The sequence below is a fragment of the Onychomys torridus genome, chromosome 1 (assembly GCF_903995425.1).
Source record: "Onychomys torridus chromosome 1, mOncTor1.1, whole genome shotgun sequence".
NCBI lineage: Eukaryota > Metazoa > Chordata > Mammalia > Rodentia > Cricetidae > Onychomys > Onychomys torridus.
The window spans coordinates 26,765,670-26,789,857 of record NC_050443.1 but is presented as its reverse complement, the minus strand read 5'-3'; the positions used below and the strand labels follow the sequence as shown (position 1 = coordinate 26,789,857).

The 24,188-nt window shown below is 48.6% G+C and overlaps 1 protein-coding gene, 1 non-coding gene and 1 pseudogene across 4 annotated transcripts in view; 2 read left to right on the top strand and 1 right to left on the bottom strand.

The window, feature by feature from the left end:
• The window catches only part of Rhpn2 (rhophilin Rho GTPase binding protein 2), a 58,100-nt gene extending 34,181 nt beyond the window's left edge, over positions 1-23,919 (top strand). For 2 of the 3 annotated variants that reach the window (XM_036207011.1, XM_036207027.1), the window contains exons 5-15: positions 1,167-1,244; positions 1,577-1,701; positions 2,945-3,111; positions 6,680-6,867; positions 7,262-7,418; positions 10,553-10,672; positions 12,121-12,315; positions 14,780-14,856; positions 15,867-16,013; positions 18,142-18,297; positions 23,205-23,919. In XM_036207011.1, the coding sequence (XP_036062904.1) occupies positions 1,167-1,244; positions 1,577-1,701; positions 2,945-3,111; positions 6,680-6,867; positions 7,262-7,418; positions 10,553-10,672; positions 12,121-12,315; positions 14,780-14,856; positions 15,867-16,013; positions 18,142-18,297; positions 23,205-23,468 (1,674 nt within the window). In that variant the 3' untranslated portion in view covers positions 23,469-23,919. The remainder of the gene's footprint in view (positions 1-1,166; positions 1,245-1,576; positions 1,702-2,944; positions 3,112-6,679; positions 6,868-7,261; positions 7,419-10,552; positions 10,673-12,120; positions 12,316-14,779; positions 14,857-15,866; positions 16,014-18,141; positions 18,298-23,204) is intronic. The other variant, XM_036207019.1, reaches the window with a different exon arrangement.
• Positions 14,606-14,712, top strand: LOC118576807. Its single transcript, XR_004944017.1, has one exon. It is a non-coding gene; the product is annotated as a U6 spliceosomal RNA (small nuclear RNA).
• On the bottom strand, positions 16,372-17,210 carry LOC118596264 (annotated as a pseudogene).
• Positions 23,920-24,188: the final 269 nt, after the last annotated feature.

The following is a 24,188-nucleotide window of genomic DNA, read 5'->3' as shown; positions in this document are numbered from 1 at the left end:
CCTAAATTATCCCATCTACCTTTGGCCTTGGGCCTTTTCCTTTCTATTCCTGTATACCTTTCTTTGTTTCTTACTCTGTGGCTGGCTGTTTGGCCCTGGGTGGTTGGCCCCTGATGTCTTTCTTATCTGGATACTTCTCCTTTTCTCCCAGATTTCTCCTTCTATTTATCCTCTCTGCCTGCCAGCCCTACTTATTCTTTCTCCTGCCTTGCTATTGGCCATTGAGCTCTTTACTAGACCATCAGGTGTTTTAGACAGGCACAGTAACTCAGCTTCACAGAGTTAAACAAATGCAATGTAAACAAAAGAAACACACCTTAAAATAATATTCTGCAACAGCTCGGGCTGTCCTGCTGTTCAACATGTAGCTTGGGCAGCCTCAAATCTGCCAATCCTCTTGTCTCAGTATCTTAAGTGCTGGGATTACAGTGTGCACCACAACACCAGCTAGATTTATGGTTTTGACTTGGTGGGTTTCCCTCATGCTGGGACTGAAGCAGATTCCCGAATGGTGGGGGCTCCCTTCCAGACCCCAGATTAGGCACAAACCACAGCCAAACACTAGGGGAGCAGGGAAGAGAAGTTAAAATGGCCGCTTTCTGACTCAGGTGGAAAACAGCAGCAAATGACCTTCAGGTGCCATTCTTAAGAAGAGAAGAAGGGAGGTCTGTGTTGGAACGGGCTAGGGTGCTGTTGTAAGGGTGATGGAGGATGAGGGACAAAGGGAGAGGGCAAAGGTGTTTGTCCCAGAGGGACAAAGGACTGCCTCTGGAGAGAGGAGAGGGACGAGGCACACAGGAAAACGGCAGTATATAAAGGTAAAGGGGACCCCTATGGTACTATGAAGTGTTTCATTTTTATTGGGCATGTTAATTAGATGAGCCAAAGGGGGCTTCTGATTGCTGGACCTTGGTAGTCAGCCTCAGGAGGAGGAAGTAGCCAAATAAGGGAACAGACCTTGTGGCTAGCTTTAGGAATGTAATCTAAGGAGTTTTAGCATGGCAGAGGGAATGGGGGAGGAGGGCAAGGCTGGCCAGAGCCATGTGCTGTGGTGGGCTAGTGTCCCTTCAGGGACAGAACCCAGGGCCTTGTATACACAGGGCATACAGCTCCCTCCAGTTGCAGCCACGGCTGCTGACTCACACCCTGTCTTTTTCTCTTAACAGGATTTTATCTTGGAACATTATAGCGAAGACAGCTATTTGTACGAAGATGACATTGCAGATCTTATGGACCTGAGGCAGGTAAGTGCAGCAGTCAGCCAGTCAGCTCTGCTTGCCGAGGCTTCGGACATCCCATGAGGGACACTTTTGTAGCCTTAGAGAGTCCAGGATGCTTGGGCTTGGAGAGGGGCTGTCGGGATCATCATTCTGTGTCAGAAGACTGTGGAAGGGGTGAGACCTGCCCATGTTGGGGCTGGGGCTGGGGCTGGGTTCCGGGATTCCTCATTTTCTCCTCTTCCTCTGCCTCTCCTAGAGTTCATGATACCCACAGCAAGGTGTCTGAGTGTCCAGGGATGGGTCCTGGCCCACGATTGATCCTCACCTTGCCCACACCTCTATGTCTTCCTTTTCAGGCTTGTCGAACACCCAGCAGGGATGAGGCAGGGGTTGAGCTGCTCATGTCCTACTTCATCCAGCTGGGCTTTGTGGAGAGTAGGTTTTTCCCGGCCACCCGCCACATGGGGCTCTTGTTTACCTGGTAAGTGCTCTCTGGGGTCCCTCTGCTGTGCACCTCTGCACTCTGACTGTGGTGTTTGCCTAGCAGGTTCCTGGGTAGGGACTGTCTGCAAATCTGTGTTTGTGTAAGGACCCAGAGATGGAAAACAGTGACTGTGGCTTCTTGCTTCTCAAACGAGCCTCAGAAAGGGGCCTTTGTGGGTGTGTGTATGTATGTGGGTATGGGTGTGCATCCATTTTGTCATTGAGGGAGTCCAGAGTTCTCAGGTGGAACTAATGAGAAGCAAGACAATTTTTTTTTTCTTTTTGAGAAGATTCTTTTCTTACATGGAGCAGGGTGTGGGTGTGAGCTGGAATTGAGTTTGATCCCAGGGACAAGGACAGCAAAAAGAGAAGTTTTGTTTTTTTTTTTAAGACAAGATTTCACCATGTAGTCCCAAGATCCTTTTAAATCAACCTCAAACTGGCTGCAATTCTCCTGACTCTGCAAGCCAAGTGCTGTGATGATAAATGTGTACCACTGGAAGGAGATTTTAAAACTTGAAACAAAACGTTTGACTCCTTTCCATGATCATTTAAAGATTAATATGGTTTCTTGAGAAAGGTTTCTTGGTAGGTGGCTTAGACTGTCAAACTCACAATCCTCCTGCCTCAGCCTTCAGAGGGTGCCAGGATGATAGGCATCACCACCAGGTCTGGCTTGTGGGGATATTTTTCTTTTTCTTTTGAGATAGGTCTTTCTGTATACCCCAGGCTGGCTTCAAATTCATGGTCCTCCTGCCTCAGCCTCCTGAGTGCTGGGATGATAGGTATGAACCCCATATATATAAAATGAGAAAATTCACGGAGTCTGTTTAAAGGGCAAAGAATTTATTAAGGGGATAAACTCACTGTATAGAACAGAATTGTCACAGGTTCTAGAACACTACCACCTGAACCAGTCCCTCATCCAAGTCCCACTAGGGAGAGGCGAGAGTGATGCCTATGTGTATCCCAGGTCTTAAGGGCCACCGAGAGGCCACGCCCCACATGTACTTCCTGGAGCAGTTACTTGCTGCATCTCTAGGGTGGTGCTTCAAGAATAGAACAACTGTCCGCTTCACATATAGTCAGACCTATCATCTTGCTTGGAAACAAGCCTGATTGCTTTTGTGTGCATCTTTTAATTTCATGTGAGAAGTGAGCTTTTTTTGTTCTTGTGTGCCCAGAAGTGGGGTTAATTAGCCAAGTCATCTGTATGATCGGGACCTGTTTGTTTTTCATAGGTATGACTCCCTCACTGGGGTTCCAGTCAGCCAGCAGAACCTGCTGCTGGAGAAGGCCAGCATTCTTTTCAACATCGGGGCACTCTACACCCAGATTGGGACCCGCTGTAACCGGCAGACACAGGCTGGGCTGGAGAGCGCCGTGGATGCCTTCCAGAGAGCTGCAGGTGTGTGTCCTTCAGGGCAGCCATGCTACAGTCTTGAACCCACCAAGTGGCACCAATGGTGCTGACTCTGTCCCCAGCTCAAGAGCATTGCATGGGTCCTCTGTAGACCCACCCAGTACTAATGCTTTGCAAGTCTGAAAAGGGCTCGGGGCATGGTTCCAGAGAGAGAGCATTTGCCTGAAATCCACCAGTGAGGGGTTGGGGCAGTGGGGCGTGGCTCAGAGGCAGAAGGCTTGACTAGCTTGAAGGGAGGCTTTAGGGTCAATCTTTAAAGGAGAAAAATGGCTGTAAGTCAGGAGACTTACTTAATGGTTGGCATCATGTGATCTCAATCCACTAGGGCTCATATGCATAGTGAGGCTTGTTAATTATTAATTTTTTCCAGGTGAGTGGCTTCAATGATGGGAATACAGTAATTTGCCCTAACTGGTGAAGATGTAGTCTTTAGAATTTTCTATTAGCTGTTACTGTATCCGTCAGTACAGTAATCTATGCATAAGGGGACATGTTCCAACACATGTATGAAACTATAAACAGTCTGGGGCCTGGAGACGGAGCTCAGGGGCAGGACATTTGCCTGGCATGTGTGACAAAGGCAGGGACTGGAGAAACGACAAGGAAGGAAGATAGAAGAAAGAAGTCTTGTAATATGTCCATATCCGTGACAGATTGGGCACAGTCAAAGATTAACAAAACAATAAAAACAGAACAATGATAACAATACAAGGGGCCAGTGTTATGAATTGCCTGTTTCTGGAATTTTCCACATAACATTATTGTATTACAGTTGGCTGAAGGTGACTGAGCCGGAACAAAGTTGAACCTCAGATAGAGGGAATTACTGTTGTTATCTACACTTTCATATGTGCTTAATCGGCAAGTTTGCAGAGCCTGCCGCGGCCGACTTCAGCGCTGTCAGGTAGCATGCACCAGGAGCCTGAGGCTTCTGTCGCTTCCAGAGACTGCCTGGAACTTGGGGTCCTCCTGCCTCAGCCCAAGTGCTGAGACATAGGTGTGTGCCACCACAATCGGCCTGTTTTCACTTCATCACCCTTATAGCTCATCCTGTTTTGAACGAGAATGAGGGCCAAAAGAAAACCAGCTTACCACCAAGCTGTAAGGGCCAGGTCATGAGAGCTGGTACAGCCGGCCAGCCTGGCACTGATGGAGGTAGCGGAGGGCTGCATTGCTCCTGTCTAGCAGGCCCCTTGTCTGCAGAATTTAGGGTAATGATGGCAGTTGCGATGCAGACCACAGGGTGACCGTCCAAGCGGCAAGTTTGATAGCTGGGTTTCGGGTTTTTTTTTTTTTTAATCCTTTGAGACAGGTTGTCACTGTGTCTACCAAATGGCCTTTAACTCACTATGTCGGCTAGGCTGACTTTGAACTTGAGGTGATTGTCATGTGTCGGCGTCCTGAGTGCCACAATTACAAGTGTGTGTCACCATTCACCTCTCCAGTCTAGCATCCCTTCACTCACCATGCTTTATCTTTTCCTCTCCCTGCATGAGCCTGCCTGGACACATCACTCTAAGACCTGTGAAGTACCACAGCTTTGCCATTTTGACTCATGGAGGCAAAGACTTGTTAATATTTAGCTCAGGCTGGCCCCAAATTCTCAGTCTCTGGCATGCTGGGATGGCAGGCTTGTGTAATTGTGGCTGAGCTCTGAGGAGTCTTAGGGAGTCACACTTTGTGACCTGCCTCCAAGGCTTCAGAAATACAAACAAAGAAACTTAGTAACAGGACATCTGGGATGGAGGAGGGAGGTGGCAAACAGCCTGCAGCAGACACCATCCTTCTTTGGGGCAGCAAAACCAGAGGAACCAGTTGGGTGGGATGCCTGCAGTCCAGTCCCTTCACTCCAGGTTGACCATCAGTCACTGCTTGCCACAGTTAACTCTTCTGAGTGTCAGGAAGTCAGTCGAGGGTGGCAGTGTGGGCATGTCCAGTGGAGGCTTCCCCAGGGAAAAGCCCTGGCAGCCCTCATTCACCCCACTTTCTGTTTTCTCCATCACATGCCCAGTCATGGATGGAATGTCCCCGGGGAGACAGAAACAAAGCTCGTTCCTTTGCTTCATGTGTATGTAAATGTCTTAGAAGAGAATCTGATGTAAAACACTGTGATGAGGTAGAGATATTATAAATGACAGTTTCAATATTTTTTACTGTGGTAAATATGCACGACAGTTTTGTTAAGTGTGCATGCAGCTCAGTTGCATGAAGTGCCCTGTGCAGCAATCGGCTCCCTCCAGCTCCAGCGTGGCCTCATCGTGTGCACTGGAGCAGGCCTTACTTATTCAGGCTTTTATTCACTTACTGAGACGGGGTCTTCTGGCCATCTTTCTGCTCCCCCTTTCAAGTGCTGGTATTACAGGGGTGTGCTACCACACCTGGCATCTGTACCTAGTAGACTGCAATGTCCCTTCCCTTGTTCCTGCAGCTCCCAGTGACTTCTGTTCTACTTTGTGCCTCTGAGTTTGACCAGGAACCTCACTGAATGGAATCCTGTACTATCTGTCATTCTGTGGCTGGCTCATTGTACTCAGCATAAAAGTTTTCGTTCATGTTGTCCACACATCCGAGTTGCAGTCCCCTGTCTTTTGAGACAGGATCTCACTGTGCAGCCCTGGGAGGCCTGACAGTCGCTCTGTAGACCAGACTGGCTTGGAACTCATAGAGACCCCCTCCCTCTACTTCTCCAGTGCCAACATTAGGCCGCCACATTCCTCATTGTAAGCACACATTTTAAGCACACGCTCTACCACGAGCTTTACCTCCAGCCCCTCAGGTTTCTTACGGCTGAAGAATATTCTGCTCTGTGTGTGTAGATATTTTGGTCACCTGTTACTCCATCAGCAGAGTAGTCTATCTGTTGGCTGTTGGGACAGTGCTGCGGTAAGCATGGGTGTCCTAGTAGCAGTCAGGTCTTTCATGCAATTATTTAGGTCTGCACAAAGAAGTGGGACGGCTAGATAGCACGGCAACTGAGAGTCAGGCCGAGGCTTGTTCTGTAGCCCGGACTGTCTTTGAACTCTCCATCCTCCTGCTTCAGCCTCCCCAGTGCTGAGGTTAAACGTGTGTGCCACACACCTGGTGAAATGCATCTTTTTCAAGTTGCTTTAGGATTATAAGTGTGGGCCACCTTTATATGTACATAATATAAATTATAGATGTCTGTCATATGTGTGCATAATACTAGGAATATGTATAAATTGTATATGTTCATTAGCTAAATGATAGGTAGATAGATGATAGATAGATAGATAGACAGACAGACAGACAGACAGATAGACAGTTCTTTGCATGGTTAGTGGCTCATGTTCAGGGTCTCCTGTGTGCTGTGCAGGTACTCATTGATGAGTGACACCCCCAATCCTGTTGTATTTTCTTTCTTCTTTCTCTATAGCAGCATAATAAAATAAATGTGATTTCCATGGAGTTGGGGATTTAGCTCAGTGGTAGAGTGCTTGCCTAGCAAACACAAAGCCCTGGGTTCGGTCCTCAGCTCCAGGAAAAAAACAAAGAGTATGATTTCCTACTAAAGAGCAATATATTCTGATTCTAGGGGTTTTAAACTACCTGAAAGAGACATTCACTCATACTCCAAGTTACGACATGAGCCCTGCCATGCTCAGTGTGCTGATCAAAATGATGCTCGCCCAAGCCCAAGAAAGCGTGTTTGAGAAAGTCTGCCTTCCAGGGATCCAGAATGAGTTTTTTGTGCTGGTAAAAGTGGCTCAGGAGGCTGCCAAGGTAAAGGCTTCTTAGTTCCTGTGACTTCTGGGTGGGCAGGATCCACTGGTACAGGTGCCTAGGAGCAGGAGAGGGGTCATGGCAGCAGCTTGCCCACAACCTGAGCAACGTGCCACCGAGGGGGCCAGCCTGCGTTTGCTTGGCAGGTACTGGTATTTCAGATAGGGATCATCAGTTGATCTGCAGCTGAGCCGAAAAAGCAGCCTCATGACAGTTGCTTGATCCTCTGTTAGCGCCGATGCTGACAGCAGGTGGACTTGCTTGGCTTTGCGCCTACATTCTGGAGCATTCTCCAGCAGAGGATTGATTTGGCTTAGAAGAAAGGAGTCTTCACAGCCACGTGTGGGAGGGCCCCTGTGCCAGGCTTTCCTTGCCCACATCCCTTCTATTTCAGGTGGCAGAAGCCTACCTGCAGCTGCATACAGCCATGAGCCAGGAACCGGTGAAAGAGAACGTGCCATATTCGTGGGCCAGTGTGGCCTACGTGAAGGCCCACCACTACAGGGCCCTGGCTCACTACTTTGCCGCCACCCTCCTCATCGATCACCAGCGTAAGGCTCGGGCTCAGGGCTGTGGTCTTGCTACCTTTGGGGGATGTTGAGCTGAGTGGGAACTGCCTTCCTTCCTGCCCTGGACACCACAAAGGCACAAGGTGGACCCATTGACCCAAAGTGGCTATCACACAGGCCTATGGAATTAAAGGTTGACCACTCTAATGGGAGTCAAGGGGATAAATTACTTTTGTTTTGTTTTGTTTTTGAGACAGGGTTTCTCTGTGTAGCCCTGGCTGTCCTAGAACTCATTTTGTAGACAAGGCTGGCCTTGAACTCACAGAGATCCACCTGTCTCTGCCTTCCAAATGGTGGGGTTAAAGATACACATCACCATGCTCAGCTTAAAATTATTTTTTAATATTTATTTTAAATTTTAATTTATTGTCGTAGCTACTCTTGTATTGCTGCAGAAACACAGTGACTAAAGCATTTAATTGGGGGCTTGTGTACTGTTTCAGAAGGGTTAGTTCGTGACCATGATGAGGGAGCACAGCACCAGGCAGGTATGGTGCTAGAGTAGGACCCGAAAGCTACATCCTTATCCATAGGCAGCTGGCAGACAGAGAAAGACAGACACTGGGTTTAGTGTGGGCCTTTGAAGCCTCAGACCCCATGTCCAGTGGCACACCTCCTCTGTCAAGGCCACACCTCCTAATCCTTTACAAACCGTTCATCAACTGGGTACTAACCCTGCAAATATATGAGCCTATATGGGCCATTTCCATTCTAACCACCATAGATGAGTCTGTATGTGGGACTGTACATGTGAATGCAGTGCCCACAGTGGCCAGAAGAGGGTGTTAGATGCCCCAGAGCTGGAGATAACAGGTAGTTATGAGAGGCTTGAGGTGAATGCTAGGAACTGAACTAAGGTCCTCTGCAAGACCAGTATGCACTCTTAACCAATGAGCCATCTCTGCAGCCCCAGGTATTGTTATTATTATTACTACTATTATTATTTCGAGACAGGGTTTCTCTGTAACCCTGGCTGTCCTGGAACTCACTCTGTAGACCAGGCTGGACTCAAACTCGCAGAGATCCACCTGCCTCTGTCTCTCAAGTGCTGGGATTAAAGGCGTGTGCCACCATTGCCCAGTTTATTTTTATTTTTAATTTTGGAAGTTTGGGGAATTAAATATAGTGCCTTACTCAGTAATGTTTATTTTAATTCATTTAATTATTGTATGTCTACTTAGAAGACAAGGTCTTGCTGTGTAGCCTAGGGATGTGCCACCACACCCATCCTCAGATAGTAATTTTGCTTTGTTTTGTTGAGACTGGATGTCATATATCCCAAGCTGTCCTTAAACTCCTTTCTTTCTGTCTGGCTCTTAAGTGCTAGACTTATAGGTGTGTGCCATGTGCCCAGCTAAGGTGATATATTTTTTCTTATTTTAATTAATTAATTTGTATGTGCTGCTGAACATCTTGGCCCATACATAATATTTCCAATGAGTCAAAATGAGTGCCAAGAAAAAAATCCGTGATTAAAATTTTAAATAAAAAATTGGGCATGGTAGTACATGCCATAAGTCTCAGCATTCATTCCACAGGCAGAAGCAGGTGAATCTCTGTGAGTTTGAGGCCAGTCTGGTCTACACAATGAGTTCCAGGACAGCCAGGACTATGTAGAAAGATCCTGTCTCAAAAAACAAACAAACAACAACAACAACAAAAACAAAAAACAAATCTCACTACCACCAAAATTAAATGAAAACAGAGATTGCACAAAAAGTCTATATTGATGCCTGGTAGTGGTGGTGTACACCTTTAAACCCAGCACTCGGAAGGCAGAGGCAGGTGGATCTCTATGAGTTTCAGGACAGCCAAAGGCTTTTACACAGAGAAACCCTGTCTTGGGGGTGGGGGTGATTTGGGGGGAGGGGGAGCCCTAGTATAGCCTAGTTTGCCTAGTATATATAGCCCAGTTTGAAAAGGATTGGCGTCTTGCTCACTGTGGGTCTGTCTTGGGTTTGTATAAGATTCTGCCACACACCCCCAGGCTGGCTTCAGGTTCTGAGTCCCTGTTTCAGCCCGTCGGCACTGTGTATGAGCACCACTACATGCTATTCCTTCATTTTGATGTTTTAAAATTATGGGCCTGGGGTATGTTCCATCCCAAGCTTCACATACACGCAATTAGAACTACACATCACCCGGTTGGTCACTAAGCTTAGTAGTTAGACTGCTCGCCTAGTGTGCAGGAGCCCTGGATTCACTCAGTACAACTGAAAAAGCTGGGCGAGAAGGCACACACCTATAACGCTTGCACTTGGAAGGTGGAGGCAGGAGCGTCACAAATTTAAGGTTAGCCTCAACTACATAATAAGTGCGGGCCAGCCTGAGCTACTACAGACCCTATCTTCCAAATGAACACAAAAGACCTCTTCCAGGGAGGAGGAAGTAAGGGAGGAGGGCAGCTACAGGGTCAGCTCTGCAAGAAGGCTCCATATAATGATTAGCTTGGAGGAGGGGGTAGAGGAGGTTGGTCCAGGATCAAATCTTGAACTTCTAGTGTGTGACTGTCCCCTTGGGGCAATGTGTTTGCCCAACCCCAGGACAGGAGCATGCACCCATTTGCATGGGCTGCCCTGCCCCTCCTCTCTTCTCCCCTCCCCTCCCCTCCTCTCTCTTCCCCTTTGTCCTTTCTCAGAATTAGGGATTGAACAAAGGGCCTCATGTATGCTGGGCAAACACATTACCACTAAACCATGTCCCAGCCTTTTTTATAGTTTTCATTTGGGGGCAAGTTCTTGGTAAGATGCCCAGCTCTGTAGCCCAGGCCAGCCTTGAACTTGCTATCCCCCTGCCTCAGCTTCCCAAGTGCCGGTATGCACTGGCTCCTACTGCTGTTTCTTATGTATGCTTCACCAACAGCGAGTGAAGGCTGGCAGTGGGGTATCCTGGTTTGGGTCTCAGCATGGCCATCTCCTCATCTTGGTGATGGTGGCTCTGCCTCTGGGGTGCCTTGGCCGTGCTTGGCATTCCCGTCTGCCTCTCTCACTTAAGGCCTAAAACCTGGTAGCCTAGGCTATGCCTTGGAGCCAAAAAGAGCTTGGTGACATTGTTCAAATGGAACTCGGTTCTGGGGCACTGTCTCCAGAGAGATGTAACCGAGGTTGTCTTTGCAGTAAAGCCGGGCGCAGATGAGGACCAGCAGGAGAAGTGCCTGTCCCAGCTCTATGACCACATGCCAGAAGGGATGACGCCGCTCGCCACGCTGAAAAATGATGGGCAGCGCATGCAACTGGGTATGTGCTCCTGTCCTGGGGTTGGGCTCTGCTTGCTTCTTAGCCCCAAAACAGGGATCTGAGGGAGGGTTTGGGAAAGGAGGCCACCTTGCACTGAGAAATTGTGTGGGTCTGCCCTAGTCACAGAGGGCTTTCCAGAGTTATGCCCTCGTCGCTCCATGAGTGTCCAAGCTTCCCACCACAGCCAGGTCCGTGACTACCTCCTCACACCGAAACTGCTCATGGACGGCCCTATGCCACACTGCCGTGGAAACTGTTGTTGCTCCCCTCCTTTCTTCTCCCCTCCCCTCCCCTCCTCTCTCTTCCCCTTTGTCCTTTCTCAGAATTGGGGATTGAACAAAGGGCCTCATGTATGCTGGGCAAACACATTACCACTAAACCATGTCCCAGCCTTTTTTGTAGTTTTCATTTGGGGGCAAATTCTTGGTAAGATGCCTAGCTCTGTAGCTCAGGCCAGCCTTGAACTTGCCATCCCCCTGCCTCAGCTTCCCAAGTGCCGGTATGCACTGGCTCCCACTGCTGTTTTTTATGTTTCACCAACAGCGAGTGAAGGCTGGCAGTGGGGTATCCTGGTTTGGGCCTCAGCATGGCCATCTCCTCATCTTGGTGACAGTGGCTCTGCCTCTGGGGTGCCTTGGCCGTGCTTGGCATTCCCGTCTGCCTCTCTCACTCCACATTTGGTCAAGTCACACAGGTTTACCTGGAAAACGTGGCTGAGGTCTCATCTGCTCTTATCCCACCACCCTGGCTGAATCACATCAACAGAGCTTGCCTAACTCACTCACGCTGACTCCATTAAACCCCACACAGCTCCCTAGGAGGCCTGGTAGAACTCCCATTTCCACTGCTCTCTCCCAGGCCCTGTGTTCCCACAGACCCTGGCCATCTTAGTCCTTGGCTCACACCCTGATGGCTTCCTCCCAGGCACGTGTAAGGTCTGACCTGACCCACTCTGCCCTTCTCCCTTTCATGGCCTACTTTCCTTGAAGACCTGGTCATGCTCCTGCCCCGGGGCCTTGGCACTTGTTTCCAGTATTCTCCTGTCACGTGTCCTCACGGCTGCTCCGCTCCGTAGTTAACCCAGCTGTTCAGCTGGTGGAGCCTCGCCTAGCATGCAACCCTGGGTTGGATCCTAGAACCACATAAAACAGGTGTGTAGAACATACCTATGATCCCAGTACTAGGGAGGTAGAGGCAGGAGGAGCAAAAGTTCAAGGCCAGCCTGGGATATTTGAGAACTATCCACCTATCCACTACCCCAACTGTCCCCCTACTTTCATGCACCAAAAAAAAAAAAAAAAAGGAAAAAGAAAAGTCACCTCATCAAACACACATGAAAACACAACACACACACACACACACACACACACACCAGGAAATTTTTTTCCTTTTTTAAGTTACTGAATCAGAAAAGCCTTTCTTGATCTAAGAGATGTTTCTATCTGCAGGTAAGGGACATCTGCACCGGGCCATTGGCTACCATGAGGAGTCACTGAGGGAAGCCAACCTGTGCAAGAAGCTGCGTGACATTCAGGTGCTCCGGGATGTGCTGTCCGCTGCCCATCAGCGCACTCAGCTCAAGTACACCCAGCACCGTGAGGATGATGATCTTCTGAACTTGATTGATGCTCCAGATGTCCTTTGTGAGTGGTGGGAACTGTCAGCTGGCTGTGTGGCAGCTGTGGATAGTGTGGGTGCCGGTGGTTATTTGGCCTTCCAGCAGGGCTCACGCAAGGCCTGGCTGCCAGGTGCCTGGCCTTGGCAGGACTGAATTGGGGAGGGCCTGGTGCTACTCCTCAGTTGGATATAGTGACATACCTGGAATTCTAGTATTGAGGAGTTGAGACAGAAGTTCAAAGTTAGCCTTCACCTGGGCTGTATAGTAAAACCCTTGTTTTCAATAAGGTAGAAGTGAGTGGTACTGTTCTTGCCTTGGCCTTTCCACCCTGTCCTTCCCACCTTCACCTCAGAGCATCTCAGCCCCAGTCCCCGCCTCCTCTCAGTCCCCACCCCCATCTCAGTCCCGCCTCCTCTCCTGTGCTTTCCTGGTCTCATTCTGCACTCCTGAGTGGGCTTCGCTATGCCCTCTGCTGACTCTTCTTGCCCAGCCCATCTTCTCAACCTTTCCCTGAGCTCTGCTTTCTCTGATTTGGTTTGGGTATACCTCTCCTCGTACTGTCCCGGGCCTGCTCTGGGCTTCAGTGATCTCTGCTACCCAGAGATGCCTGGGGCTTCTTGGTCAGCCCTGCAGTTTCCACCAAGGACTACACTGGCTGTCTTCCTTCCCATCTGCCTACCTAGCTTGGAAGCTAAATGTGCGCCTGTCTCGACACCCGGACTTGCTCTTTCTCTTTTTTGTAGCGTCAACATTTCTAAACATCTCCTAGGTGTCACTGCAGTGTTGAGGTGGCCTGGACAGTGACAGTTACTGTTGTGCCAGGGAATAGGAGTCATGTCTCTGCAGGACTTCACTCGATAGGTCACTTTACAGTGAGGAATGCTTACGATTTGTTTTAAATTAGAGATGGGAAATTGGAGGATAACCCAATTGAGTCGGGACCCTCTGGAGGAAGTAGAGGAAAAGCCAGTTCAAGCTGGGTGCACTAGAGCCTCTGAAGCACTCCTCTCTCCAGGGTTTGGGGCAGGTCCCCTTGGAATGGAGAGGTCTTATGACCTACTACCAGACAAGCATCTGTCAGAGAATTTCTCTGTGGCCAGATCCTAGACAGACAGAGCTTTCCTGCTTGCCTGGGAGGACAGGAGTTTTAATTTCTATAGCCTGCTGGGGAGAGGGAGTCATGAACCAGGAACTGTGGGTGACAGTCAGAAAAGTATGTGTCATAGTATCTCATCCCCACTGTTTCCAGCACTTCTGATCTGGTCTCTAGAGTTCTCTCCTTAGAGACAGGACCTATTCAAGCTTCAATACTAGGCTCTTGTGTATCAGCATTATCATTCAAGGTCTGCCAGCTGCCATAGTGTATTAGTACTGAAGATGGGGAAGTAGCTGGGGTTGTCATTGGCTGGGTGCTTTAGATTCCTGCAAGTGTAGATTCCTAGAATCCCCCAGTGAGGGGCTGGGGTGTGGCTCAGTGGTAGAGCCCCTGCCTAGAATCCTCCAGTGAGGGGCTGGGGTGTGGCTCACTGGTAGAGCCCCTGCCTAGAATCCCCCAGTGAGGCGCTGGGTACGTGGTTCCATGTATTTCCTAGTGTGTAAGGCCCTGCATTTGATCTCCATCACGACCAAAATACAGACAAGGAGGAAGTGCTTAGGGTTGAAGTTCTTGTCCTAGGTGACCCCCACATCAAGTGGAAGTAGGAATACGTGTCAAGGATTCCACTGGGATGCTCTATTCCCCTCAGCCCAGGACACAGAGACTAAACTCCACGGCAGAAGGAAGAACTGTAGCTCACGAGGTGGTTTTACCACTCTAGAGCAGACAGGAGCACACTGTTAATGTTCTTAAGAACCGGCAGGGTCACTATGTGAACGGAGGGGGTCTGCCCGGCTTTCTGTTAGAACAGCAGCTCTCGGCCTGTGGGTTAAGACCTCTCGGGGGTGTGTGTGTATGTGTGTGTGTGTGAAATGACCCTCTTGCAGGGGTCGCCTAAGACCACTGGAAAACCCAGATCTTTACATAATGATTCATAACAGTAGCGTGCTGTAGGGTCAGCACAGCATGAGGAACTGTATTAAAGGGCCACAGCATTGGGAAGGATGGGGACCACTGCATGAACAAGCTCTTAGAAAGTGGAGTTATGTCTGGTTGTCTCTGTCCCAGCTCCAAGTGGTTTAAGGCCCATAGGAAGTGCCCGGATGAAAAGCATGGTCACCTGCGCCAGGCCTGAGGAGTTTCCATCTGTTCTATGAGGTGTTTAAGCTCAGGGCACATGGTTAGTGTCTTTGGAGGAAGTTTTCAAGAGTTACTTCCCATGCTCGCGTCCGCAGCACATTGACTAAAACTGGAACGATACAGAGAAGATGAGCATGGCCCCTGTGCAAGGATGACACACAAATTCGGGAAGCATTCCATATTTAAAAAAAAAAAAAAAGAATTACTTCCCATGACACATTCACTTACCCTAATTTGTAATCTTCTTTTCTAGCAAAAACTGAGCGAGAGGTTGAAATAATCTCCCCCCAGTTCTCCAAAGTGACAGTCACAGATTTCTTCCAGAAGCTGGTATGTTGACTGTTTATTTAACAAATTACCTGAAGACTTCTGAACTTTTTAACTTTTCTCTTTATTTACATTATTATTCTTACTATTATTATTATTATTATTTTGTTTTAAGACAAGGTTTCTCTGTGTAACCCTGCCTGTCCTAGAAACTGACTCTGTAGACCAGGCTGGTCTCAAATTCACAGAGATCTGCCTGCTTCTTCCTCCTGAGTGCTGGGATTAAAGGCATGCACCACCATGCCCTGCCTTTTTCTTTTTAAATTAGCACGAAAAGTATTACATGTTATTAACTTTAAAATATTATTAACTACTAATTATTATTGTTATTATAATTATGTGTGGATGTGTCTGCATGTGGGTAAATGAAGGTGAGTGCAGGTGCCCATGGAGGCCAGAGGCATCAGATTCCCTGCAGCTGGAGTTACAGATGGTTGTGAGCTGCCATGTGGGAATTAAACTTGGGTCCTCTGGAAGAGCATCCGGTGCTCTTAACTGCTGAGCCACCTCTCCAACCTCACATATTATTAACTTTCAAATCTTGAGAGCCTTTTTTTTTTTCTTTCTTTCTTTTTTTTTTTTTTTTAAAGCAGCTCTGGTTGCCCTGAAACTCGCTATGTATACAAGGTTGGGAGAGATCCACCTGTCTCTATCACCTGAGTGTTGGGATTAAAGGCATGTGCCATCATGCCTGGCCCTATTAAGATAATTAGTAGGTTTAGGGGTATAGCTTGGTCACAATGTGCTTGCCTGTCATGCGCAAAGCCCTGTGTTCAAACCCTAGTAGAGTAAGAGAGAATATGAATGAATTTCTAAAAGATAATCTACAATAGCGACAGTGTAAATACTGTTCTTAGATGATCACACCAGTACACACTGCCCCTGATATGACATTAGGCACAATGGAGCTGGTTGAAAAACAGAGGCAGGGGCATCCTTTGACCCCATGTGTTTGAGACCAGCCTGGGCCACATGCCTCCAAACCTTTCACCATGTGACCCTGTCTTCCCAAGGGACCCCTGTCTGTGTTTTCGGCCAACAAGAGATGGACACCTCCTCGAAGCATCCACTTCACAGTGGAGGAAGGGGACTTGGGTTTCACCTTGCGAGGGAACTCCCCGGTCCAGGTGCACTTCCTGGATCCTCAGTGTTCGGCTTCAGTAAGTGGAGGACCCTCAGGGATGGGGGCGGGGGAGTTGTCAGAGCCTGCAGCTCTAATGGAGTTTGGGGTTTGGCCATGTCAAAGGTCTGATTCTTTTTTTTTTTTTTTTTTCCCACACAAATCATCAGTGTTTATTTTCTGGGACCTAAGTATCACTCTCTTGGTACAAAGGGCAAAGAATTGGTCAGTTAGTTTCGAGTCCAAATCCTTCCCTACAACTGGATCTGTGAGGCTGCATGGGGGAACTTAGAGCTGCATGGATCATCAGAGCTAAGCTTAAAACCGCTTTCAAACCAAAACCCAAACAGGAAAAAGTGATTGTCACTCCCTCCTCTCTGCTGAAAATTCTTAGGTTTTTAAAAAATGTAAAATTTTAAAAATGGCTCGGACAATCTTTCCAACCTAGACGGCTGGCCGGAGGGATGAATGGTGTGGGACAGTCCCTGTCCAGGTGGGGGCTGCTCACCTGGGGGGCAGGACCTGGCCTGAGCCCCGCCCCCACCTGGCTGAATAAATAACATCCAGTGGTGATGGTGTACCTGGGTACTACAGGGAGGTGGAAGGGAGGGGAGCCTGTGGGCGTGGGCAGACGACTTTGCTGGAGTATGGGCCACAGAGGCCTCTACAAGACTCTCAGTTGGCCTGGCTGGCCTGGGATATGGGCTCCGAGAAGAGGCTTCTGGGTAGTGCCAGGGCTCCAGTTCCAGGAGGGGACAGCAGGTCTCTCTTAAAGATGAGGTGTTTGCATCACTGATCTCGGGCTACTGCTGGCCTCCTTGTCTGAGGTACTTCCCTCTGCCTGTCCTTGTGCCCCCTCAAGTGCCAGCTCGCCCGTGTCTCCAGCTAGCTTCCGCACACTCACAGCCTCCGAGCCACTCTGGATGTCAGGGACTGCATTCCGAGGGCCCGTGCGGTCACAGGAGATGAAGTCCCAGTAGGAGTACTCGACCTCCATCATGCCTGTTGCGTCGCTCCTCAGGCCTCGTTTAATTTCCTTTTCCTGCTTGATCTCTTCAGATTTTTCACTCTTGATTAATCAGTGTGGAAGTCTTCCGCCTCCAGCGCTAGCGCCTCCCTGAGCCACCTGGCGCCTGCTCCAAAGGTCTGATTCTTAAGTGAACGGCCTTCTGGATGATTCGTATCCACCTCACCCATCAAATGAATTTTTGCTTCTTGTAGTAGCTCCTGATAATTGGCGCTGGTGGATCACTGGTTACCTGTGGAAAAGTCATGAGCCCCCATTGTTAGTTATTTGGCACTCTTACCTTGAGAGAAAACGTCCCGAACACAAGACCACAGAAGAGTTTTTATTGAGAGAGGATAGAAGGAAACGTGACAGGCCTGTGTGAAACACATGTGGTTAAGGGGACAAGAAGAGAAGAGTCATGTAAGATGGCGCCAGCTTTATAAAGATTGGGCCGCGCATGCGTACAGGAACTCGTGTGGCTACTCCACATGATCGCGCATAGATTACATGGCAGCGCGAGGGCTTTACGCAACCATGTAAAGCCACGGAGTCCTAGCCAAGTGAGATGTCTGACCCGGAAATGGCTATTTTGAACCAGAAATAACTAGGTGGTCCGCTGGGCAAGCCCAACCGTGTAGGCATGTTGTGACTTCCTATCACCCACTACTACCAGAGTTACAGAGAGCTATATTAGGAGGGGAAGGGGGAGAGAAAGGGGTGCCAGGCCTGGGGGAACCCTTCCAGAGCAGAGCAGAAAGGGAAGGTGGGATCTGTATCCAGTTTTTAAGGTGCAAATTGCGTGACCATGCCGTAGTTGTCAGCCCCCCCCCCCCATGATGTAAGATGCAAGACCCCAAGCTGCACAAGTGCAGGAGTGAGGGCAGGATCCTAACAGCTCTGTTCTGGAGTACTTAATTAGCATATGGATGCACCTCAGAGAAAATCAAGGGGGTGGGGATTTAGCTCAGTGGTACAGTGCTTGCCTAGCAAGCGCAAGGCTCTGGGTTCGAGCCTCAGCTCCACAAAAAAAGAAAAGAAAAGAAAATCAAATACAAAATAGAAGAGACTTATATACCAATGGCTGCTTAGACCATGACTCTGAGGACACAGTCGGGTTTAATGAATGATCCCTGACATTTATTCAAATATTTCTTTTTAGCTGGCAGGGGCCAAAGAAGGAGACTATATTGTATCCATTCAAGGCATGGATTGTAAGTGGCTGACAGTGGGTGAGGTTATGAAGTTGCTGAGGAGCTTTGGTGGGGACGAAGTGGAGATGAAGGTCGTGAGCCTCCTGGACTCCACATCATCCATGGTGAGCACAAACATCCCTGGTGGTGAATGATGGGTTGGGAGGTCAGAGGGAGTTTGGCCTTGGCGTTATCAGGATACACTGTGGGACCCTGTGCCAAATGGATGGATGGATTAAACAAATGGTTGGTTTATACAGAAGGACTTAGAGACCATGATAGCCATTTCCCGTGAGATCTTGGGAAATATTGGGTGCTTCTGTAAGCATGTGTGAAGTTAGGGCTTTGGCTGTTTACCCAGTGGGAGGAGGTGTACTAAAGTGTCTCGTTCTCTTCTGCACTTTGCCATAGCTAACAATGTACCTTAGACTGTTGACACTGTCACAGCTTCTATTTGCAATTCTTTGAGCCTAAGCTTGTGTCTGGGTCTAGTCAGCTTTTCATTACTATAACAAGAGACCTAAGGCAAATTGCTTATGAAACAAAGAGGTTTATTCAGCTCTCAAGTAGGGAGGCTGAAAATCCAGATCTAGTGGCCCCATTGTTCTGGTTATGTGGTCAGGTAAATGGCATCATGGTGGGAGAATGGGAAGGGAAGGGATCATGGTGTAGAACAGGAAGCCAAAGCTACCAGGGTCCCAGGGTCTCTCCCCAGTTGACCCAAGGACCTCTCTGAGGCTTGCACGAAAAAGCAAAGCATGGGTGTGATTTTGAAAAGAAGACTAATGTGGTCCAGTGTCCAGCAATGAGTACAAGGTGGACAGAGCTTGAACTCAGGTGTGAGTGACGAGAAGGAAAGAGCCATGGAAGAGACAAGAGACGCAGAAGACAGTGGCGGGGGATGAGGCAGGTGGAGATGGCTCAGCAGTTCACACCTCTTGATGTTCTTGCAGAGGACCCGGGTTCAGTCTCCTGCACCCACATGGCAGCTCACAACTGTTTCTGGCACCATCTTTGGCCTCCTTGGACACTGCAGATACTCGTACACATAAAATAACAACAAATAACTTTTTAAAAAGAAAATAAGGGTGTGCTGAGCACAGACAGCACCCACAGGAACACAGACTGTGCTAGAGGTATAGAAGAAGACCTTTAAAAACTGTGCTGTGACCAGAGGGGACTACAGGAAGTGTAGCGGGTAGCGGAGGGCTTGTTTACAGGGGTGGAGGGTGGAAGCCATTCCGTCTTCACAGAAGGGTGCTGACATAGTCTGGTGTTTGTTTTAGAAAGATGACTGCTTCCTGGAGGCAGGCCGTGGGTATCTGGCCAAATGGTGGAGAGAGAGAGAGAGAGAGAGAGAGAGAGAGAGAGAGAGAGAGAGAGAGAGAATGTGTGTGTGTGTGTGTGTGTGTGTGTGTGTGTGTGTGTGTGTGTATGTGTGTGTGTGTGTGTGTATGTGTGTGTATGTGTGTGTGTGTGTGTGTATGTGTGTGTGTGTGTGTGTGTATGTGTGTGTGTGTATGTGTATGTGTGTGTGTGTGTGTGTGTGTGTGTGTGTGTGTATGTGTGTGTGTGTGTGTGTGTGTGTGTGTGTGTGTGTGTGAGATGTTCATGTGCAGTATTTGGCAGCTGCACTCCCTGACTTCATGTTGCTGTGATAAAGACAAGACGAGGAAGTTGAGACAGTACACTGGAAGGAAACCATGGGAAATGCTATGGGGCGAAGACACATCCACAAATCCTTGGTGCTTCCACACAGGCAATTAAGTCAGCACCAGGAACAGAAGTTTGTCTGAGGAGACGTTAGACAGCCAGCTCTGCATGGTCTTGACTGTTGCCAGGAATTTGGACTGCACAGAGCTTGCTCTGCTCCCATGACCGATCAGAAGTTTATTTCTGTTGCTGCCCTGCCTTTGAACCAGGCAACAAGGAACCAGACATGGTGGTTCAAAAAGTCATTCAGCACACAGTCTGGCTGGATTTGAATTCTGGCCTTAACCAGTCAGGGACCTTGGGCAAGTCCAAGAATAGCTCAAGACAGTGGAGAGAAAGGATCTGTATGCTTGGGGTCTTAATGGGCCACTGTGAGTATAGGTAAAGCCCATACAGCTGGGCACAAGATCTACTTGTTTATATAATAAGAATGATAATGATGCCCATATTCCTTTTTTCTTTTTCTTTCTCTTTTTTCTTTTTTGTTTGTTTTTTTTCAAGACAGGTTTAGGGTTTCTCTGTGTAGTTTCGGTGCCTGTCCTGGATCTCACTCTGTAGACCAGGCTGGCCTCGAACTCATAGAAATCTGCCTGGCTCTGCCTCCCAAGTGCTGGGATTAAAGGCGTGCACCACTGCCACCACCACCCAGTCTGATGCCCATGATTGTTATGGCTGTTCTTTGTAGCCAAGGAAGAGTTCAGATAATGTCACTTGAGCACTGTTTGCCTTTAAAGAGTTCTGGTTATTAGTTTTAATTACATGTAGGTGTGTGTCTGCTTGTGGGCATGGACACACAGTGCAGGTGCCAGAGCGTCAGGTCCCTTGGAGCTGGAGTTGCAGCTGGTTGTGTGCCTTTTGACATGGTGCTGGGTACTGAACTCAGGTCCTCTGGGAGAACAGCAGGTGCTCTTAACCACTGAGCCATCTCTCAGCCTCTGAACACTGTTTATAATGGCTTTCATTTTAAAACCTAATCCAATGGTGGGGACTGGGGATGTGGCTCAGTCATCTAGCACTTGCTTAGTATGCCCTGGGCTCCCTCCCAGGGATGGAAAAACCAGTGAAGTGGTGAGAAGAACAAAGGGCTGTGCCGCCTCAGTCGCCTGCCACGCTTTGTTTTGACTGGTGGGATCCTTACCCCAGAGCACGTTTGGGAGACCACAGACACAGTGGAAAGAATCCCTGCTTTGGAATGAAGACAGTCAGGGCCTGTCAAGCTGTGTGACTGCAGCTGGTTGATACCCTCTCTGGGCCTTGACGTGATCTTGGCAGTAGGTTTTCGGCAGCGTTTGACCATGTGGTGTTTTTAGAAGTGCTCTGTAAAGCCCTAAAAGTCTCAGACAGGGGCCAGAATGGCTTGGGGGAGTCAGTAGCATGCTGCGCAAGAACAGAAAATGAGGCCTGGGAAGGGAGCTGACCCTGGAGTGATCCTGGGAGCGGGAAAGGGTCAGTGAAGCTTCTCCAAGAATGTCGGGGTATGTGCGCACAGACATGCATGGATAGCAGAGCAAGCCAGTGTCTGCTAGGAATGATCTGAGGCAGGAATGCAGGGTGTGGGCTGGTACCTGGAGGAGAGGGAGTGGAATCCAGGCAGGGGCAGCAGGAGGGGCTGTTCTTTGAGGTCAGGGTAGTGGCATGTAGTGCAAGGCTCCCTGGAGAATATCTGTGTTAAGTGGTTAGAAGTGAGCGGAGAGGATTGTAACAGCTAGGAGCAAAGGGCTGGTGGGACCAGGGGAAGACAGGAGTGTCAGGTCAGAGGTCATTATTCGGAAACACAGGGTCAGGGAAGCCAGTCAGTTGGGAAATAGCCTCAGGCTGTTCACAGCTGTTTTGAAGGATGATGGTGGGGGAGGCAGGAAGGCTGTGGTGGAATTTAACTGGAGCTGACGCCCTGCCAAAGGAGTAAGGAAGAGATCTGATGATGTTTGTGAGAAAGCCCTTATGAAAGGAAGCAGCCGCAAAGCAGGTGAAGCGGGAAGGCTCAAAGCCCCGAAATCGCCTCCAAGACTGTGTGTGCTTCCATTGTCTCTAATAATAGAGTTTGTGCCCCGTTCAATTCTAGGAAAGGGAGAGTCTGGATTGAAAATCACCAGAGTCTAAGGTGTGTTAGTTAGGGTCACCATTGCTGTGATGAAATACCATGACCAAAGGCAACTTGGGGAGGAAAGAGTTTGTTTCACTCATGGTTCCATATAATAGTTCATCATCAAAAGCAGTGAGGGCAGAGGACTCAAGCAGGGCAGGAACCTGGAGATAAGAGCTGGTGCAGAGGCCATGGAGGGGTGCTGCTCACTGGCTTGCTCCCTAGAAGCCTGCTTTCTTATAGCACCCAGGACCACCACCCATAATGAGATGGGCCCTCTCCATCAATCACTAATTAAGAAAATGCCATAGCCAGGTGGTGGTGGTGCATGCCTTTAATCCCAGCTCTGGGGAGGCAGAGGCAGGCATATTTCTATGAGTTCGAGGCCAGCCTGGTCTACAAATTGAGTTCTAGGACAGCCAAGACTACAGAGAAACCCTGCTCCAAAAAACCAAAAGAAAATAAAAATAAATTAGAAAAAAGAAAGAAAGAAAATGCCCTCAGCCTGATTTTTTTTTTTTTTTTTTTTTTTTTTTTTTTTTACAGTCTGATCTTATGAAGGCATTTTCTCATTTCAGGTTCCCTCTTCTCCAATGACTCTATCCTAGGTCCAGTTGACATAAAACTAAGCCAGCACACAAGGGCAGTCACCATAAATATCCTTCCCATATTGTCTCCTGTATTAACAATCCAATAGCAAACTCAAGACCCCCTCCCTCAGCTTTCTGAGTGCTAAGATTACATCGTGTCCTACCACACTGCCTCTGTCCTTGCTTTTATTTATCTATCTATCAATCGATCAACCGATCAGATCAATTGAGTGTGTGTGTGTGTGTGTGTGTGTGTGTGTGTGTTCCGTTGGAGCACCGATGGAGGTCAGAGGACAATTTGCAGACATCAGTCAGTTCTCTCCCCCCACACATGGGTGCCTTTACCTGCTGAGCCATCTCTGGGACCTTCCATCACCTTAACTTCAGAGAGGAAGGACACTGTCTGTGGACAATGTGAGCCTCAGACTTGTGGGTTCTTAGTACATTCTGCTGTGACTCAGACTAGCCTCCAGCTCACTGTGTAGCCAAGCCTCACTTTGAATCTCTAATCCCTTTGCTTTGCTTCTAGCTCCCAAGTGCAGGGACTCCGGGTATGCGCCACCTCACCTCGAGTGAGTCTCAGACCTGTCAGTCATTCCCGGCCGTCTAGTAATCTCTAACACTTTTCTTCTTCTTTCTCCACAAGCAGCATAATAAGTGCGCCACTTACTCTGTGGGAATGCAGAAGACTTACTCCATGATCTGTCTGTCCATGGATGACGACGATAAAAATGGCAAAGCCAAGAAGATCTCAAAGAAGCTCTCCTTTCTGAGCTGGGGCACCAGTAAGAACAGACAGAAGTCGGCCAGCACACTCTACCTCCCCGAGGTTGGCCTGGCAAGGCCTCACACCAAGAAGAAACTGCCGACACCCTTTAGCCTGCTCAACTCCGACAGCTCTCTGTACTGAAGGGGACGGAACAGTTCACTCCGCGGCCTACAAGGCTGTTAAACACCTGTGCCATGATGGAAAGCCCATCTTCTCAGATGTACACTTGTGTTTGATGGGCTTATGAAAGTGAGAGAAACCTCTAGACGTTGGTGGAAAACCCAGCTGCGCGGGGATTTTCACACTACCGCGGCAGTTATTTATTGTATAAGGTAGGGCATAGAAGAGCCTGGATGATATATGGCTGTGTTTAATGGCTATGGTTAATGACGTTCAGGCACTGTGAGTAATGAATTGGGGCCACCTACCTTGGAACATTTTTGAGTGTGTAGATTTGGGTAATAGTGATTTCTTAACCTCAAATTCAAATGACCCTTGAATGGAGGCAGGTTAGAGGTGTTTACTGCAGCCAGGCTGCTTTGCAGATCTCTGTGAGTTCAAGGCCAGTCTGGTCTATATAGTGAGTTCCAGGACAGCCAGGGCTACATAGAGACCTTGTTTCAACGAAACAAACAAAAACAGAACACGCTGCTTCATCTCCTTGGGAATTCATGAGCTGAAAATGGCAACATTTTATGTCATTCCTCTGGAATTTGAATGTTATTTCCCACACACAGTCTAGTGCCAAGTTTGCCTTGAGTTTTTCCAGGATCAGCTGCCCTCCAGTTGGACCCCGCTGAGCAGTCGCTACCATGGCGGTGGCGGCCTGCGGCAGTGGCAGTGTTAGAAGATACTGTCTAC